General features: G+C 41.8%; 1 protein-coding gene across 1 annotated transcript; it reads right to left on the minus strand.

Annotated features, from left to right (window-relative positions):
- Window positions 1-8080: 8080 nt before the first annotated feature.
- On the minus strand, window positions 8081-8794 carry LOC146623352 (C-type lectin BiL-like). Its single transcript, XM_085365898.1, has 3 exons — window positions 8539-8794; window positions 8319-8407; window positions 8081-8179 (listed from the first exon to the last, which is right to left on the minus strand). Exons 1-3 carry the CDS (start codon window positions 8792-8794, stop codon window positions 8081-8083), a joined length of 444 nt encoding a protein of 147 aa, XP_085222024.1.
- Between the last annotated feature and the right edge of the window lie 11295 nt (window positions 8795-20089).

Genomic DNA, 20089 nt, shown 5'->3' on the forward strand with positions numbered 1-20089 from the left:
GGCTGCTGTTATGAGAATGAGCTACCAAAGCTTTTTCTGAATAAATCAATAAAGATCCATTTATGGAAAGCTGTGATGAAGGCAGTTTTGTCTTTAATTATATTCAACAATATAACATATTTGACCACTTTTAAGTGATTTTTCTAACTTTAATACACTAAAGTTAAGGTTATATTTCTAGTAAGTGGCCCAGCCCCTCCTATATTTTTATGTTTGTGGCCCTCAGTGAAAAAGTTTGGACACTCCTGCATTACATTGTCCACACCATACCAAGATGGCGCCGCGTATGGATGGGGCGACCGTGGCTCAGGGGGTTGGGAATCGCATCTGTAACCGGAAGGTCGCCGGTTCGATCCCTGGGCTCTTTGTCCTGGTCGTTGTGTCCTTGGGCAAGACACTTTACCCTACTTGCCCACTGGTGTTGGCCAGAGGGGCCGATGGCACGATATGGCAGCCTCGCTTCTGTCAGTCTGCCCCAGGGCAGCTGTGGCTACAACCGTAGCTTGCCTCCACCAGTGTATGAATGTGAGAGTGAATGAATAGTGGTATTGTAAAGCGCTTTGGGTGCCTTGAAAAGCGCTATATAAATCCAATCCATTATTATTATTAAAAAAGCCAATCTGAGCCAAGAGCTTCCCAAATACAAGCAGTATATTAAATGCCCGACCAGAGAGGAGAGGACATTGGACCACTGTTACAGCACGATCAGCAGGGCCTATTGCGCGGTGCCCCGCGCTTCACTCGGACTTTCTGACCACGTCATGATCCACCTGATCCCCGCATACAGACAGAGGCTGAAGCTCTCCAAACCTGTCGTGAGGACTAAAAAACTGTGGAGCAACGAGGCTGTGGAGGAGCTTCGCACGTGTTTGGAGTCTATAGACTGGGACACAATGAATAATAATGGATTGGATTTATATAGCGCTTTTCAAGGCACCCAAAGCGCTTTACAATGCCACTATTCATTCACTCTCACATTCACACACTGGTGGAGGCAAGCTACAGTTGTAGCCACAGCTGCCCTGGGGCAGACTGACAGAAGCGAGGCTGCCATGGACCTACTGGCCAGCACCAGTAGGCGGTAGGGTAAAGTGTCTTGCCCAAGGACACAACGACCAGGACAGAGAGCCCGGGGATCAAACCAGCGACCTTCCAGTTCCCAACCCCCTAAGCCACGGTCGACCCCTGAAGGTTGCTTCTAACAGCTTGGATGAGTTTATGGACACTGTCACTATATCCACTTCTGTGAGGACAGCATTGTGCCATCATGCACCAGGGTGAGTTATAACAATGACAAACCCTGGTTTACTCCTAAGCTCAAAAAGCTGTGGCTGGAAAAGACAAAAGAGTTCAGAAGTGGAGACAGGGACTGCTACAGAGAGGCCAAGTACAGGTTCACTAAAGAAGTGGACATTGCTAAACATCAGCACTCTGAGAAGATGCAGCAGCAGATCTCAGAGAATGACTCGGCCTCTGTGTGGAAAAGTTTTAGGAATATCACCAACTACAATCCTAAAACCCCCCACTGACTTGCTCTTAGCCAACACCCTTAACGACTTTTACTGCCGTTTTGATGAGCCATCAAGCAGCCTTCACACCTCCAACGGCCCCAACAATAGAGACACTTTGGACACTCATTCCCCCACCTCTCCCCCCTCCATAGAGCCATCACCACCATCAAACACTTCACCTACAACACCCCCCTCCACACCCCACACCAAGGAGGATTTCACACCACCTCCTCCCACCACAACTCTTCATATTCATGAAGCAGATGTGAGGAAGCAGTTTAAGAGTCTGAATGCTCGAAAAGCTCCTGGACCAGATGGTGTGTCTCCTGCCACCCTCAGACACTGTGCAAATGAGCTGGCCCCAGTGTTTTCTGGCATTTTCAACTCCTCACTGCAGGCATGTCATGTGCCTGCTTGCTTGAAGTCCTCTATCATAATCCCTGTCCCCAAGAAACCAAGGATCACTGGACTAAATGACTACAGACCTGTGGCTCTGACATCTGTGGTCATGAAGTCATTTGAGCGCCTGGTTCTCTCCTACCTGAAGACCCTCACGGCCCCCCTCCTGGACCCCCTGCAGTTTGCATACAGAGCCAACAGGTCTGTAGACGATGCTATCAACATGGCTCTACACTTCATCCTGCAGCATCTGGACTCCCCAGGAACCTACGCCAGGATCCTGTTTGTGGACTTCAGCTCTGCCTTCAACACCATCCTTCCAGACCATCTCCAAGGCAAGCTTTCCCAGATGAATGTGCCTGATCCCATCTGCTGGTGGATCACTGACTTCCTGACGGACAGGAAGCAGCATGTGAGGCTGGGAAAGAATGGACCATCAGGACCGGCTCCCCTCAGGGCTGTGTTCTTTCTCCTCTGCTCTTCTCCCTGTACACTAACTGCTGCACCTCCACCCACCAGTCTGTCAAGCTAATCAAGTTTGCAGATGACACCACCGTTATTGGACTCATCTCGGACAGGGATGAGTCTGCCTACAGGAGGGAGGTTGAACGTCTGGTGTCCTGGTGCAGCCACAACAACCTGGTGCTGAATGCCCAGAAGACAGTGGAGATTATTGTGGACTTCAGGAAGCACACAGCCCCCCCCCCCCCATCATCCCGACTGACACCCTCATCACCTCTGTGGACTCATTCCGCTTCCTGGGTACCACCATCACCCAGGACCTGAAGTGGGAGCCCACCATCACCTCCGTCATAAAGAAAGCCCAGCAGAGGATGTACTTCCTGAGGCAGCTGAAGAAATTCAACCTGCCAACACGGACGATGATGCAATTGTACACCGCAATCATCGAGTCCACCTCCATCACCATCAACGTGTGGTATGCTGGAGCCTCTATCAGGGACAAACAGAGACTGCAGCGTGTTGTGCGCTCTGCTGAGAAGGTGATTGGCTGCAGACTCCCATCTCTGCAGGACCTGTACACCTCCAGGACACTGGGGCGTGCAGCTCGGATCACAGCTGACCCTTCTCACCCCGGACACAGTCTGTTTGACCTGCTCCCCTCAGGCAGGAGGCTCCGGTCCATTCGCACCAGAACCTCTCGCCATAAGAACAGTTTCTTCCCCTCTGCTGTCGGACACATGAACAATAACCGTATGACTGTTCCCACCACTAACACATGACCCTACGCTGTGTTCACTGCATCATTCCATGTTTGGCACTGATCACCACCTGCACTCATGTATAAATCTATCTACTTAGCACTTTTAATTTTAATTTTTATGTTTATTTAAGCGTCATCTGACAGTATATTTTGCACTAAGTACCACAGCAATTTCCTAATGTTGTAAACCTGTTCAACATTTGGCAATAAACCCATTCTGAGTCTGACCTCTCTTATGTCTGATGTCTGGATTGTATTCTTGAACAAGCAAAGCCCATCTTATCAATCTCTGGTTGTGGTTGTATATGCACTCCAGAAATACCAAAGGGTTATGGTCGGTATACACCATAACAGGAGTTGCGGTGGATCTTACGTAAACATCAAAATGGTTAACGTTTCTTTCTCAATGGTGGAGTAGTTAAGTTGGTGAGGCTTGAACTTAGCTGAGAAGTAGGCAACTTGGTGACTGATGCCATCTGCTCCATCGTGTAGCAGTACTGCTACACGTTGAAGGCCTTGCTGAAACCTGGAGCCAGTATAGGGGCACTGCAAAGGAGAGACTTGGCACAGTTAAATACATGTTGACACTGCATTTGTACTGCACAAATGACTTATAGGAGCCACTACTGTCGACAAATTCTGGCAGAAACTGCTATAGTAGCCCACTAGACCCAAGAATCACCTGAGCTCTCGTATTGTGGTGGGCATTTAATTTATTTTGCCTGAAATGCCAGAATCTCAGGTTAAACCTCACAAAATTTCAGCAACCACCAAACAGCTATATGTCGTCTTTCTCACCCGACGGCACAGACAGCTCACTGATTCTGATGTTTCGGTGGGTCTGTGCTTTGTGTTTAGCGCTAGAGAGTGAGCTTTATTTTTTGAGGTGAACAGGCTAAAGAGAAACCTAAACTGAGAAAACTAACCTGAAACCTACATGCAGTGGAAACACAGGGCGATAACACAGACCAGTAACAGGCAGGAGAAAACACAGGGCTTATATACTCACAGGAGCAATCAGGGAATGGGATACAGGAGAGCAACACAGCTGGGAGAAATCAGAGCTGATGAGACAGGGGAAACGTAAACTGAACACACTGACATTTGACAAGGTAGCTTCAAAGTAAAATAGGAAAACAACAGGTATGCACAGACACAAACTTAACACAAGATATGTCAACAGGGAGGGAACACAAAGATGTGGGACCAGGGCAGGCACAGAGACACAGAACAAAAGGAGCTCGAAATACAAAACAGAAACAAAACCTGAGAGCAAGAAATTCCCAACAAGAATGAATCTAAAACACAAGATAATAATCAAAACCAAAACCAATGAGTCCACAGACTCAGGACCATGACAAAAGCAATAATAAGAATTAACTTTGACTCGGCTGTTGCTGAGAACTTTTGTAAGTTAAAACATCAAAGAACAGTCAATTAAAATATTTACACTTAAAGTTAACATCTGAAAACTGGAGAAGTGGAGAACAAAAGAACGGCAGGACTTGATACTGTCAATGAGAGATGAACAGTATCTGAAATATATGTTCTTAAGAAGTGGGGGAAAATGCAGTTAAGACCTGAAATAGGACCTGAGAGATGCATCTGGCCCTTCAGTTGATCCACTGACCATTCACTGAAATCTCATAAAAATGGTTTTCAGGGAAGTGTGGTTGTCAGTATCAAGAAGCCATTCTTAAGGAATGGAAGTATACGGAGGAGGTGAGTATAGAAGTAGATCAGTGAGTTTCTACAGCCATGATGGAAGGTTGGGTTGTTTTGGTTTTTGTTTTTTTGTTGTTGTTTTGTGGTGTTGGTAATAATACTTTTTTTTCTTTTACTGTTTCACAAAGGGCTAAAAAGTCATTGAAAATTTTTGAAAAATGTATTCAAGCAATTTGGCAGGACAAAGCAAAAGCAGAATTAAAAACAAGAATAATCACAAAATAATAATGAAATCACATCAGTTATACTATGTAATTAACCTACTCTGATTTTGTTCTTATCTTTGGTAAGAGTATGAGTACACTTTGGCCACAGATGTCCTTATCTCTGTGTCTGTGCTAATGGAAAGGATCTAACAGGGAAGCAGGGTGCATTGAATATTCAATCCTTCAGGAGTACAGAGAGACCCCAAACCTTCTTAATATTGGGAGAAGCAGCAAGAAGCTTGGAAAGCTGCAATTCAGCCAGGGGTCTCTTTACCCCAAGTTACTCGACAAGCATTACTTCATGTTATAGTGTTATTTGTCATCATAGTGATTAGTTTACCAGACTGATTACCTACAGACTATGTACTGGCATTCAAATAGTAAATTCAGCCCCACAATTTTAAAACAATTTTATTGCAACGATACAAATTCCTCAAACATCAACAATGAACATGGCTCCCCTCCCTCCTTTTCCTCCCCATCCCTGGCTACCTCCCTCTTCCCGCTCCACCACACTCACCCACACAGGTAGGGCCTTGGGCTGCGGGTGTGTCACCAGGGTGCAGGGGAGACATCCCCCCCCCCTCTGTCCCCTTCTGGCCACCTGTGCCTCAATTTTATCTCACAACTTAGACATCCACATTACTTACACTCTCATAACACACACATATATATATAGGGCCTTGAGGGTGGGCATGTTAACGGCGTCCAGTGGACGGTCTGTGTACTCAAACCTACCTCTGGCGCTGGTGCCCACCTCTCAATTTTAAATCCATGTAGACATTGAGGGTTCTCGGGAGGGGCCGTGCTAACACCTGCTGCTCTCTGGCAGCAGCACCATGCTCTCCCTTGTTTTAAATGCACTTTAGAACAACACGCAGCAACACTACACATGAGCGGGAGGAGGGAGGTATGGGGTCTTCACACACCCCCGTTCTCTGCTAGCCATCGGGGCGGGGGGGCTGGGAGGAGATGTTGGCTGTCCGATTGGCCTCCCTGCTGCTGCGGAGCCTGGGACGGTCTGCTTGCCTCCACCCCGAGGGGAAGGGTAACATCTCTTGGGTCTGGGTTCTGTTTCCCCCTCTGGGGGCGAGGGTACCTGGACCCGGGGTATAGAGTATGTTTGGGGAGTGTGATTGTGTGTACATGTCCATTTATGTCAATCCTTACGTTGGGTGAGTGCTGAGTGTTTGTATATGTGTGCATGAGGGTGGGAATGCATGTTTGTGTCTGTGTGTGCCTGTTTGTCTGTGTCTATATGTCAGGTCAGGTCTTAGACTCCACCTCTCTGGGAACTCCCAGGCCCTCCAAGGCCTATCTCCCCTCACCACACTCCCTGCCGGTGACTGATGCCCTCAGGGGTCGGTGCATTGGTGGTTCTTGGTGTCCGGGGCTGGGCGCTCAGGTATGTACCAGCTCACTCCCGGTGGCTACCTGGCGGGGCCTGGCGCCTGTTGCTCAGTCAGGCCTCCTCCGGGGTGCGGGGGCCCTCGGGCCTCCGGCCCGGTTCACTCTGGCACAGCTGGCTGCCGGCAGAGCCGGCGGGCACGCCGGTGCAGCCCCCTCTAGCTTCTGCTCGGTGGCTACTGGGTGACACCTTGTCTGGGGATCCTCAGCCCTTCCCATGAGGGTGGCACGGATGCCCCTCCGGTGGTCCTCCTTGGGCTCTCGCACTCTGGGGCCTCTGGATGTCTGGGGCCTGGATCTCCTCCATGCCTGCTTCATGCCCTGGGGGACGGGGCTATGGCTCTCTACATCCTCTTGCAGACCATTACATGTGGAAACCATTTGAATACAAGCGTGTTGATCCACATAGGTGTGCACACGGGTGTTCACTGTTCATAGACCTAAATTACACCTTTCTTGGCTGCTACTTCAAAGCACATTGTGCGCTGTCTGTCCTGCGTGCTGCACAACAACATTGAATATTTAGTATTTACTGCTGTTTACACTTAGCTAGATTAATGCGATGGTGTTGTGTTTAGCATGTTGCTTTGGGTTTTTTTGCTTGTTTTCTATTCTTTTTCTCTCAACAGGTGATCCAGGAGATTTTTTTTTCTCCCCCCCTTTCTCGCTGTCCCTCTCCCCTTCTGTTTTTCTTTTCCTTCCTCTTTCTTTCTCCCTTTCCTATCCCTCACTCATGTCTGTCCCGTCTGTAACAACTGAAAATAAAATAAAATAAATAATAAAAACAAAGGTCGATCAAATGGACCAATACGGCAATGCCACGATGATCCATTTGGCAAAATAAGTCTTTGTTGGTCTTCAGACAACAATTCTGATGGCTAAAGAACCAAATGGGACAGGCAAAACAAAACAAAAAACAAAAAAACAAAAAACAATGAACATGGCTGAATATAATAACCTTTTTGTGTTTACTGTCAACTATTTCTTTTAATTTATATAATACATTAATAAAGGGGACAATATTAAATAACAGCAACATATCATCATCTCTTTGATAATATGGCAAAGTTTAAGGCATATGTTTCATATACAGTGCCATGAAAAACTAATTTTCCCCTTTTGGCATTCCTTGGTTTTTTGCATATTTCCCACACTTAAATATTTTACACAATTAATTTTTAATTTTAGACAATGTACATCCCGCTATCAAGGTTCAAAGGACTGTTTTTAAATGAACTTGATTATCCACAAATGGAGAAAACTGAACAGTGGTGAAACTTCCCAGGCATGGCTGGCCTACCGAAATTACTCCAAAAGTGCATTGTCCCAATATGTCCCAAGGAGAGAACCACTACTCACTACTCACAATACACCACATTTGCTACAAAAAATGTTAATCCCCAAAACCTTAAATATCATTTGGACTAATGAGTTAAAAGTTTCTCCTTTGGTATCTGAATGACTTTTTGTATTTTAAAATTGGAAAAAAAAAATTGTCTAAAAATTTCAAAAATCCTGAAGGAGAATATCTGGCCATCAATTTCTGTCCTGAATCTTAAGCACACTTGGGTTACAAAGCTGAGCAGTGATCCAAAACACACCTAGTTCCTCTAAGTTTCTCTGTTTTCCTCATTCTCTTGTTTCTTGGGTTGAATCTTCCACTGCAGTTTGAAATCAGTCAATCCTTGATTTGTTAGCTTGGCTCCTAGCTGTGACAGAATAGAAAGATAAGTAGGTGGTTTCATCATTTTATTGAAGCTGTCTGTCAGTATATTTATCCATTGCTTTTTCTTTGTAGTTTGTTTGCTTTACTTTAAAATTTTCCAGAAGCAAAAACAAAACTTTTACCTGTTGGAGTATCTGGACATTAATTGCAGAGTCAGTTAAGTCAACATCAGTCAAAAACTTAGTCTTCACTGTCGTCCTTAACTTTGCCATTTAGCAGGAAACATGTAACCAAAAAATAAAAGTAAGTTTTGACAAACTGAGAAACAGGAGTTGTTGTTAGTCAGGGTATGTTTTTTTGTTTGTTTGTTTATTTGTTTTGTGTGTGTTATTGAACATTTACCTTGATGGCAAATGAAAACATATTTTATTGTACATATGTCGTCATCCCACTTGTGGAGGTTATTCTCCACCACACAATGCTGGTTACCTAGATAATTGTCTGGTTTGGAACTTTTCCAGTTTTCCAAGGAGCTCTGACTCTTGTCAGACCAGGTCCATGGCACTCTGTACAGACCGATCCAAATGGCATCATTGTTTGGTTTTAATGAACTGACCTCAGCGTTCTCTTTACTGTTTTCGATCACTGCCAAGTCCATGCTGAGTTTTATGCAGTATTCTCGAGCAGAGGGCCATGTTTTTGTAATAGAGATGTACATGTAATTTTTCTTGTTTTGCTGTGTAACTGCAGCAGATAGAAAATAAGCCAGTAAGCGGGAAAGAAAGTGTTTAAGCATTCAAGTAATCACGGCAGATGACAGATGATTCTGAATTTATTATGGATATCAAATAGTTAACATTGTAAATGAAAGAGTAAAAAATTTGGATAATCAATTTAATGTTTTCAAATCACTACTCAAACTTTTTGAGTTAGGGGTTTTCTTATATTTTATACAACAAATCTTCAGTGATGTTTTCTGTGAAATCTACTAGTAAAAAATGCAGGTTAAGTCATTAGTGAGGTCAGAAACCCATGAATGAAAATATTTTCTTACCATTGTAGCAAACGAAACTTGTGCTTGCGCCACAGTTTTTATCGTACCACTTTCCTTCAAGACCCATTATTACACAAGTTTCATTTCCATCATAATTATCTGGATTGGTATAGTACCAGTTGTTGTAAACAGTTTTGCTCGTTTCACCAGTTACTGCCCATCTCCAGGAGTTGGTGTCATTGCCTAGCGTATTCTTCCAGGACTTGGGATCATCCTGCAGTCCAATCCATGCCCAGTCGTAGGAAAAAGTTGAATTTAGCCTGCTTATATCATCCATGTTTTCGAAGGTGGCCAGGTCTGTGTACTTCTCTCTGCAGTATTGTTGAGCGTCGTTCCAGCTCATTTTTTTGTCAACGTAGTAGTACTTACGAGGAGGGAACTTTGAGCAAGAGCAGAGACTAAACCCTAACATTGGTAATAGATAGTATAAGTAATATTAAGTTAATTATTTGTATAATACACACAAGAAAAGGATAAACAAACATTAAAGAGCCCTTAGTGCGATCTTTTTAACTACATTTACAGGCTACACAGGGGTACCAGTCTACTAATATAAAAACAAGGAGGCCAGTAATGTTGCAGTAATGCCCAAATATTATAAGATCAATATTGAATTCAATATTTGCCATTGAATTGCCATATCCTAGCATATTTTACTTTGTTGCTGGGGTCATAACTGCTGGATTTCTTGAAGATGAAACAATAATTCAGGTTTATTTCAACCATGGCATATTTTCCTATTTAGTCAGAAAGCTAACATTCAGTTTTAGAATTTAGCAACTCAGCACTGAGTTGCTCCTGCAGACTTGATTTTGGTCTCTTTTATGGATTCCAGTTCAAATAACAATGGCCAACACTGTAGCACTGTGAGGAATCATGAAATCGTTTTTCACCAGTATATGTCCTTCTGTGTATATAAGCATATATTGGAATGCTTTCTTGCATTTACACAATATCTCTTCATAACCTTCAGCTAATCCAAAATGCTGAAGCAAGGGTAGTGACAAGGACTATAAAAAGAGACAATGTTTCCCCCATATGGGCTTAATTGACGTGCAAGCTAAATTGAAAACAGTTTTTATTTTTAGTTGCATGAAAGCACTTCAACAAGCCACTTTTCTCTGTTGGTAGCTGAATAACTTAAGTCACATTTTACCTTTAATGTAAGTTCCCCATAAAAGTAATGTTACTCAACTCGTGGTTATGTGTGCTCTGCTGGTCTCCATTGAAACAGACACATGGAGGAGAGCAGATGCTCATAAAATACTAGAAGAGAGACGTAAAGTTCTTGTTCATGAAAACTTATGAGTGAAAGTTGAGGCAGTGTCTGCATGGGAGTAGCTTATGTTATGCACAGAGTCAAAATTATTGCTTTAGATTTATATATTTAATTTTGAGGAATAGAGATCATTTCTAGGGGTTCATTCAATGCCTCTTTGCACCTCCTCAAAGTTTTAATAAAATGAAACATAAGATTTTTTTGACACACTGTTTTTGAGGTAATGGAAAATGTCCTACTAAGGCTTCTTTTTCAACTTTACAATTCAAATCACACATTTCCATTATGCAAATTTGGGGATCTTACCAAAGAGAAGGAGAGTCAGTTTTGGGAAACAACCCATTTCTGATTTCACTGGAGAGAGGAGGAATATAGGTCAACACAAATAAAAACAAAAAACAAACAAAAAAACCCAACAACTTTAAAGCCACTTTTCATTATATCTGTTCCCGGTTTTCTCTGATGTGTTAATCCACAAAAGAATGACATAGCATGCTTTTGAGAATGAGAATAAAGTCAGAAAATAATGACTTTAAAAGTTTTCTTCGGGAATATATAAAAAAGAACATAATATGAGAACACACTACATTACTTACTTAAATAGTAAGAAATAAATGTTTAAAAATTACAGTAAAAGTTGTTCTAACAGTCTTATTGCCCAGACAAATAATTTATTTACTTATTTTACTCTAGACAAAAGAAAAAGAACAGAATTTCTATAGTAGCTTGTGGAAAAAAATAGAAACTTTCCTGTCATTTAATTGTTTATCTATTACTTCATTATGTCGATTACGTTAAAGAGTCCAAAATTTAAACCTTCTGTCACATTTTTGAAAGATGTCAGTTAGGCTGGATTGGAGCTTCTGGCCCCCACGCCTTACACGTCTTACACGTCTGCCTTAGCCTCACAGACAGGTTTTTGGGGTGTTTTTTTTTTTTTTCAAAAAAACCCCTCATCAATACAATACAAACTTACACTGATCAGTCACGACATTAAAACTAATGAAAGGTTGCATGATTAAGACTGATCTTGCTCTTTGTGTAGAAAATTGGTGTGGCAGGGATAATGGTTGAAGTAGCTGCCACACCAATTTTCTACACAAAGAGCAAGATCAGTCTTAATCATGCAACCTTTCATTAGTTTTAATGTTGTGACTGATCAGTGTAAGTTTGTATTGTATGGATGAGGTTTTTTTTCAATAGAAATAACAGAAAATAGTGAAAATTTGGAAATTAGAATTCCCAAATCATGTCTTCAAGTCAGTCCAGACCCCAGATTTATTCACCCTAACAGCCGTTATCTTTGTATTTTCGGGAGTTTGACGAAATGATCTTTCTTTTTTATCTGTTTATTATTAGTCAATATATAACTAAAAAGAGACAACCACTCTTCATTTATTAACATATAATATATGCAATAGAATAAGTGCATATTGTTCTATCTATAATTTAGGCAACAAAAAAAAAAAGGCACAATAACAAAATCTAAATGTTTTGAAACACTCAAATTCTGGAAATATAAAGATATACTTACAAGTTTGGTCAAAACTGTTTTAAGGTTGAGATCTGAATGCTCCACATATGAATACAGGCAATGAATTTACCACCCTTTAAATGGTTAGTCTTGGACCTTATTTTCATATGTAAATAATAAGACAAGTCCTCTAGGGGTGGTAACACACATCCAATAAGTCACTGTGACATACTTGACTGGAAGACCAAAAGTGATACTGTGTATAAGAAGTAGATGCGCAGACTCTACTTTCTGACAAAGCTTGGATCATTTACCTAGTGCAGCAAGATGTTGGAGAGCTTCAATCACTGCGTGGTAGGAAATAGGATTGTCACAATACTAGGATTTCAAACCCCATGTTGGGAAAATATTCAATACCATTTTGAATACCATGGGGAAAATTTTGAGCCCATCCTGTAACAACAGAAGCAATGACAATGAAGTTACATGTAGATCACCAAAAAGTTAACTAAATAATTATTTAAGTTTTGAGGTTTCATTTTACATAATTGTATTAGAGATAGTGAAGCTGAAAAATATTTTAAAACCTGCTAATAAACAAATGGTATAACAACTTAAACAGTCTAAGGAGCTTGGAAAGAAAAGCGTCTGACTTCTTTAAGTTGCTTGAAGACGTTTCACCTCTCATCTGAGAAACTTCTTCAGTTCTAAGGTCAAATGGTGGGGAGTCCCAGATTTAAGCCCTATGGGAGAGTCCCCCCAAGAGGGCCAATGGATCCCCTAATGGTCCTCTTTCTAATCACACAGGATGATTAGATTAATCTAATATGATTCCAGTAAGTTGTCATAATAAAAAAAGAATTAATTTATTAAGCAATACATAAAACCTGTTTCTCATTTGTATTCATTGTTAAATTTGAAGAAAAGGCTGTTGTGAACTAAAGCATCATCTGTTTGTTTGTTTTTTTCCCCCCTAAATGATCCAGTGTTTCTGCTGCCGCTGCATTTGACTGTTTCACAAGAAGAGTGCCATGACAAACTGTAAATGTAAATGATGTGTAGTTGTGCCAGGAAAGTGTCCTTGATTTGCGATTTTTTTTTTTATATCCTCTTTATTTACATCTTATTTACAGGGTCTATTACAGTAGTTCCCTCACATGTTTTACACGGGATTTATCAGCACATATTATCTATAATAAAGAACCGATCAAATTTAATAACTGATATAGCTCATTAGACTTTACATTCACTTTCATGCTCAACACAGTTTTCTTTTATTTGTAAACTACACAAAAACAAAACATTTCAGAATAAATCGAAATCTGAAAAATATTTTGTTTCATGTAAATTTGTAAATTTTTTTGTAAAAATGATTTTGCAAATTCTGCAATTCTGCAAGTATTAAATGTGTAATATGAATAAAATAAGTCCAAATACAGTGGAACCCCGACTTAGAAATACCCAATTTAATGAAAAATTCAAGTTACAAAGGCACTGAACTGCAATATTTCTGCCCGCGTTACGGCAAAATGCCCGTGTAATCAAATCCGCTGGCTCTGATTGGCTGAGCCTACAATGCCCACAATGCCTTCCGAATTATGTGACAACTCCTTGGCCTTCGTGATTGCGCTTCGCTGTTCCACTTGAACAAATATTGTTGTTCTAGTTAGCATTTAGCCTATAGCCTATCATTCAGCATCGCCTCACTCAAAACGCGCGATGGGTGCTTCGACTTACGAAAATTTTCGACTTACAAAAGACCCTCAGCAACAAATTAATTTCATAAGTCGGGGTTCCACTGTATAATATTTATCAAGGTGATGTTTAAATATGCATTTGGTGAGGTTGTAGTTTAGTTGGGAATGGTCAAAAGACTCCTATGAGTAGAAGATCAAGGGAACATTTAACCTTGCCTGAGATAATGTTATTCGGGCCCCACTCTGGAGCCAGGCCTGGGAAAGGTCAACTGATCACCACCTGGTGGTGAGTTGGATCAGGTGGCTGGGGAGCATGTTGGACAAACCTGGCATACCTAAATGTGTAGTGAGGGTGTGCTAGGAACACCTAGCAGAGACCCTGATCAGCGAGATCTTCAACTCACAGAGCTTCAGCAGCATTCCGAGGGAGACTGGAGACATTGAGTCCAAATGAACCCCCAAACCAAATGGTGGACAGCAAAGGTGAATGGAGCCACCAGGCTGAAGAAGTGCTATCAGGCTTGGTTTTCCTGTGGGACTTCAGAGGCAGCTAGTACGTACTGACATGCCAAGCGGAATGCAGCTCAGGTAGTGGCTGAAGAAACAACTTGGTAGTTGGAGGAGTTCAGAAACGCCATGTCTAGCTCTGGGGGTGAGTTTCTCTGAGATATGGCCCCTGGGGTGGATGAGGTTAACCCTGAGTTCCTGAAGGGTCTGGATTTTCTAGGGCTGTCTTGATTGACATGCCTCTACAATGTTGAGATCAGGGGCAGTAAATCTGGATTGGCATCTTCTTATAGATGGTTCCTTATAGATGGTTTCCATCTATAAGAAGTGGGACCGGAGGATGTGTTCCAGCTATAGGAGGATGACACTCCTCAGCCTCCCTGGGAAATTCTATGCCAGCATGCTGGAAAGGAGAATCCGTCCATTAGTTGAACCTCAGAAAAAGGAGGAACAATGGGATTTTCGTCCTGGTTGTGAGACAATGGTCCAGCTCTTTATTCTCTCGAGGATGTTTGCGGGTGCCTAGGAGTTTGACCAACCAGTTTACATGTCTTTTGTGGGATTCTCTACATGCATGGTTTCCACCGTGAATAATGGAGGAAGAGGTATGATGGTGTGGGGGTGTTTTGTTGGTGACACTGTTGGTGATTTATTCAAGATTTAAGGTACACTGAACCAGCATGACTACCACATCATCCTACAGCAACATGCCATCCCATCCAGTCTGTTTAGTTGGACAGTCAGTTCAACAGGACAATGACCCCAAACACACCTCCAGGCTGTGTATGGGCTATCTGACCATGGGCTATTTGGAGAGATGAAGTGCTGCACCAGATAGCCTTGCCTTCACAGTGACCTAACCTAAACCCAACTGAGATTAACTGGAGATTAAAGGCAAAAGGGCCAACAAGTGCTCAGCATCTCTGAGAATGCCTTCAAGGCTGTAGAAAGACCATTTCAGGTGACGACATAATGAAGCTCATCAAGAGACTGCCAATACAGTGCAAAGCGGTAATCAAAGTGAAGGGTGGTTATTTTGGTTATTTTGAAGAATCTAAAATATAAAACACGTTTTTGTTTACAGCATAATTCCATATGTGTTCATTTATGGGTTCATTTATAGTTTTGATGCATTCAATGAGAATCTACAATGGAAAAAGTCATGGAAATAAAGAAAAACCATTAAGTGAGGTCTTTCCAAACTTTTGACTGGTAGCGTATATTTTGAAAAATGCGTAGTAAATTAGTTCTGATTTTACTACTTCTGGTAACTGACTTGACTATGAAACTAGAAAAATGTCATTCATACCTCCATAGCAGAAGAAAGGATATTGTGCATTGCATAGCTCATTGGTCCAGGCTCCATTTTTCACCACTATTGCAGCACAATTTTGTTGAGTTGATTTCTTCAGTGTCTGACCAAATCCAGAGTGGATCAATAGAGAAGCAGATCTCCCCTTCTTCATCCTCAGGTGTCAGCATTGTACTGACATCATCATTGGTTTCACTGTCATAGATTTGCACCAGAGTTGAATGTTTGCTTATACAGTTGGTTTTGGCATCATTCCAAGTCCTCTGATTGTCATCGAAAATATACTCGCTGCCTGTTTAAGAAACAAGTTATGCACATCAATGTTCCATGAATATTTAGATTAAAGTATATTTGCTAATGCTACCGCACGCCTCATCACTGTCTCACTGTACTCATGCATGCCCTGCAACAGCCTCATACACATCTGCCACTCCTGACTTTCACCTCCGTAACTATTTCACTTTGTCTTTGCTAACCTCGTCTGGTGACAGATATAATTTGGTATTATTTAAGGGTCTAATGTTTAATTTCTCAATACGTATATAACTCTACATTACTACAACTTAAAAGGGATTTTCCTTCAATGCTCCTTGGAACAAATTACAACAGGATCGGAAGTTGTACAACTTAACTGGACTAAAGGGTTTTAAATAAATTCTTAGGATAATGGAGAAAGCCTCGTTGGATGACTATTCCTGTTCTTAATCTTCTGTTTTTAGTTGGAGATTTAGGTAACTGCCAATCATTCATCCTCTGATCATTCCAAACAGCCACACCTTTAGCTGTGAAGCACCTTTGTAAATGCCTTTAATGTTGATTGTTACATCAAGGAGTTTGTAGGGTGGACTGCCTTTTATTTTGACCACAGTTTTCTTCTGTTTATCTTTGTTAGGAGCAAAGTTATTGTCCTTTGGTTTGGTTTTGTGTGTGTGTGTGTGTGTGTGATTTCCAAATGAAGCTCTCCCAAGCATTGAAACTTGTATTGAAAAAATGTTCATTACCCAAAGCTTTTAAATGCAGTCCTTTTTGGTGACATCTGGAGGCGAAACATGAAGAGCAACCTCAGCTAAAATCATTTTGATGAATAAATGTTCTGGTCTTCATGTTGCGGTCTGGCCAACCCTAGACAGGCCATACTACATATCTTTAGAAGTTGTTCTTTTGTTGAGAACTTTCAATTTTATTTAAATAAACATTTGCACAGCCAGAAATTGTTTACAGAGGCATAATGTAACTACAATGCCTATGTGAAGGCTGTGAAATACATCAGTGAAGTGCAGGGCTGATGTTTGCAATTGTTAAGTTTGCCACTAGGTGAGAGTAGGACTCTTTCGATACTAACAGTTTATTTACAGGTGAAAACTGTGCACAACAAGAGTTGTGCAATCACTGCAGCTCCCGGTGCACCGGTTCCACAGATTTCCTAAACGGAGAGGAGAACAGAAGATAGGTTTCTTTCAAGGATTTGTTAGACAGTCTTTACTCATGAGCTGGGGTTTCACTGTCATTGAAAGATCCAGCATTGACTGAAGCATAGCCACTCCTGGAGGGAGAAACAGCTAGAAGTGCCAGGTCAGACCGGTGAGTACAGAGGGACAGTAATAATTATGATCGGAATCAGAGCTATCAAATGATTTTAAGCTTTTATTAAGATTTGATTATGGTGAGGAACATTTAAACCTCTTACAGTGTAATTAATCAATTTTAACTGATGTATTTAAGTATATTTTTATTTATCTTGGTACGGTGGTTAGCACTGTTGCCGCACAGCAAGAAGGTCCTGAGTTCAATTCCAACATCAGGCCGGGGTCTTTCTGTGTGGAGTTTGCATGTTCTCCCCGTGTTTGCGTGGGTTCCCTCCGGGTACTCCGGCTTCCTCCCACCGTCCAAAGATATGCAGCTTGTGGGGATAGGTTAATTGGAAAATCCAAATTGTCACTAGGTGTGAATGTGAGTGCGAATGGTTGTCTGTCCCTGTGTGTTGGCCCTGCGACAGACTGGCAACCTGTCCAGGGTGTACCCTGCCTCTCGCCCTATGCCAGCTGGGATAGGCTCCAGTGCTCCCCGCGACCCTGAAAAGGATAAGTGGAAGCGGATGGATGGATGGATTTATTTATCTATTTATTGTTTCATGAGGCTGTTCAATAACAGTGTGTCCATATAAATGACAAAAAATATTCATTATAACTGGCAAATTTAAATGATGTCTTGGGTTCTTCCTCACAATAGAGCGGAGAGTGAAACAGGAGACTCCTGTTAAAAACTCCTTTGTCCCACACGCCATCAGACTGTTTAACTCCTCTCTGGAGGGGAGAGGGAGGGGAAACAGGAGGACAAAGGAGGGGGGAACAACTAAGCTGTAGTGCCTCTTCACCTCACTGTACAATACCTTGTGCAATACTTTTTGTAAATAGTCAACAGTGCAATAGACTCAATACTTGAAATGTGCAATTCACTTGTATTTTTATTTTTTATTCCTATTTATTCTATTTATCCCCTTTGTATATTTTATTTATATTTGTCTCTGTATTTATATGTGTGTGTGTGTGTGTGTGTGTGTGTGTGTGTGTGTGTGTGTGTGTGTGTGTGTATATATATATATATATATAACAATTCTGTAACTGTAACTTCGGTCGTTGCTGTGCTTTTTTTTGGAAGTCGAATTTCCCAGAGGAACCCACCCGAGGGATTAATAAAGTTCTATCTTATCTCACCGATGTATTGGTGAAGCATCTTTTTTTTTGTTAGTCCTTTATTTTTCCAGGTAAAGAATCTCATTGAGATTTAAAATCTCAGTTCCAAGAGAAACCTGGCATCATGGCAACAAAAGTCACACACCACATAAATATATAACATTTAAAACAAATACAATATCCCATACCAACATGTGTAAAATATACAATAACAGAGTACATTAAAAACAATCACACTGAGTAAAAGTGATGTGGACTCTGTACTGATCTGTTGTGGTGAAGACAGAGTATAGTTTGAAATAAAAGCTGTCAATTTACATGTTGATCTATATTCCTACCCTCACCTATGAAAATTCAAATTCAAATTCAAATTCAAATTTTTATTTGTCACGTACACAGTCATACACAGTACGATATGTAGTGAAATGCTTGGACAACTGCTCGTGACCTAAAGAAAACAAAAAAGGAAAAAGGCTATGAATAAGATAGGAAATAAATATGAAAAATTAAAAAGGGTAAATTTAACTAGGAAGGAATAAAATATAAATTAAGGTTAAAAATGAAATAACTGTACAACACACTGGGAAAGAATAAGATAAAATATATAAATTAAATTGAAAATAAAATAACTGTACAACAAAATACACAATACACAATATAGAACTATATAAGAATGTATGAACAAAATACACAAGAAGTATAAATAAATATATACACAATAACAGCAGCATATACACAATAACAGCAGCAGTGATTTAAGTGATGAAGTGAAAACAATGTCCAGAATGTCCAGTGTGTGTGTAAGAACTGTATGTGTGGGTCAGTACTGTGTGGTGGTGTGATTGTGATTGAGAGACCGTATCGCCTGCGGGAAGAAGCTCCTCCTCAGTCTCTCTGTGTTGGTCTTCAGGGAGCGGAATCGCTTTCCTGACCTCAACAGAGAGAACAGTCTGTTGTTGGGATGGCTGAGGTCCTTCACGATCTTCCTGGCCTTGGTCCAGCACCGCCTGCTGTAGATTGAGTGCAGGTCAGGGAGCTTGGAGCGGATGGTGCGCTCAGCTGATCGCACAACCCTCTGTAGAGCTCGTCTGTCCTGCATGGTGCTGTTCCCGAACCAGGTTAAGATGTTTCCCGTCAGGATGCTCTCTATGGTGCACGAGTAAAATTTCATGAGCACCTTGGAGGGCAGTTGGAAGTCTCTCAAGCGTCTGAGGTGGTAGAGACGCTGACGGGCCTTTTTCACCACGGAGTTGATGTGACAGGACCATGACAGGTCCTGCGTGATGTGAACTCGGAGGTATTTGAAGCTGTCCACTCTCTCCACTGGGCACTCGTTGATGACAGGGGTCTGGTAGTTCCTCTCCTGCTTAGTGCTGAAGTCCACTATCAGCTCCTTTGTCTTACTGACGTTTAGAAGGAGGTTGTTCCTCTGGCACCAGTTCTCCAGATTCCTAATCTCCTTCAGGTAGGCCGTCTCGTTGTTATCAGAGATCAGGCCCACCACGACGGTGTCGTCAGCAAACTTGATGATGGTGGTGGAGCTGGTAGTGGCCACACAGTCATATGTGTACAGAGAGTACAGCAGGGGGCTCAGAACACACCCCTGGGGGGCTCCAGTGCTGAGAGTGGTGGAGGCTGAGACATGTCCGCCCATCCTTACTGCCTGTGGTCTGCCAGTTAGGAAGTTGGAGATCCACTGACACATAGATGAGCTGAGTCCCAGATGCTCCAGCTTGGTGGTGAGTGTGGAAGGAATTATGGTGTTAAATGCAGAGCTGTAGTCTATGAAGAGCATTTTAACATAATTCCCCCTTCTAGTGTCCAAGTGAGTGAGTGATGTGTGGAGGAGATGAGAGATGGCATCGTCTGTGGAACGATTTGGACGGTAAGCGAACTGTAGTGGGTCCAGTGTGTCTGGTAGTGAAGAAATGATGAAG

This window comes from Diplotaxodon limnothrissa, linkage group LG11 (genome assembly GCF_057381915.1).
Source record: "Diplotaxodon limnothrissa isolate DT_005_m linkage group LG11, D_limnothrissa_male_GT1.1, whole genome shotgun sequence".
NCBI classification, from domain to species: Eukaryota; Metazoa; Chordata; class Actinopteri; order Cichliformes; family Cichlidae; genus Diplotaxodon; species Diplotaxodon limnothrissa.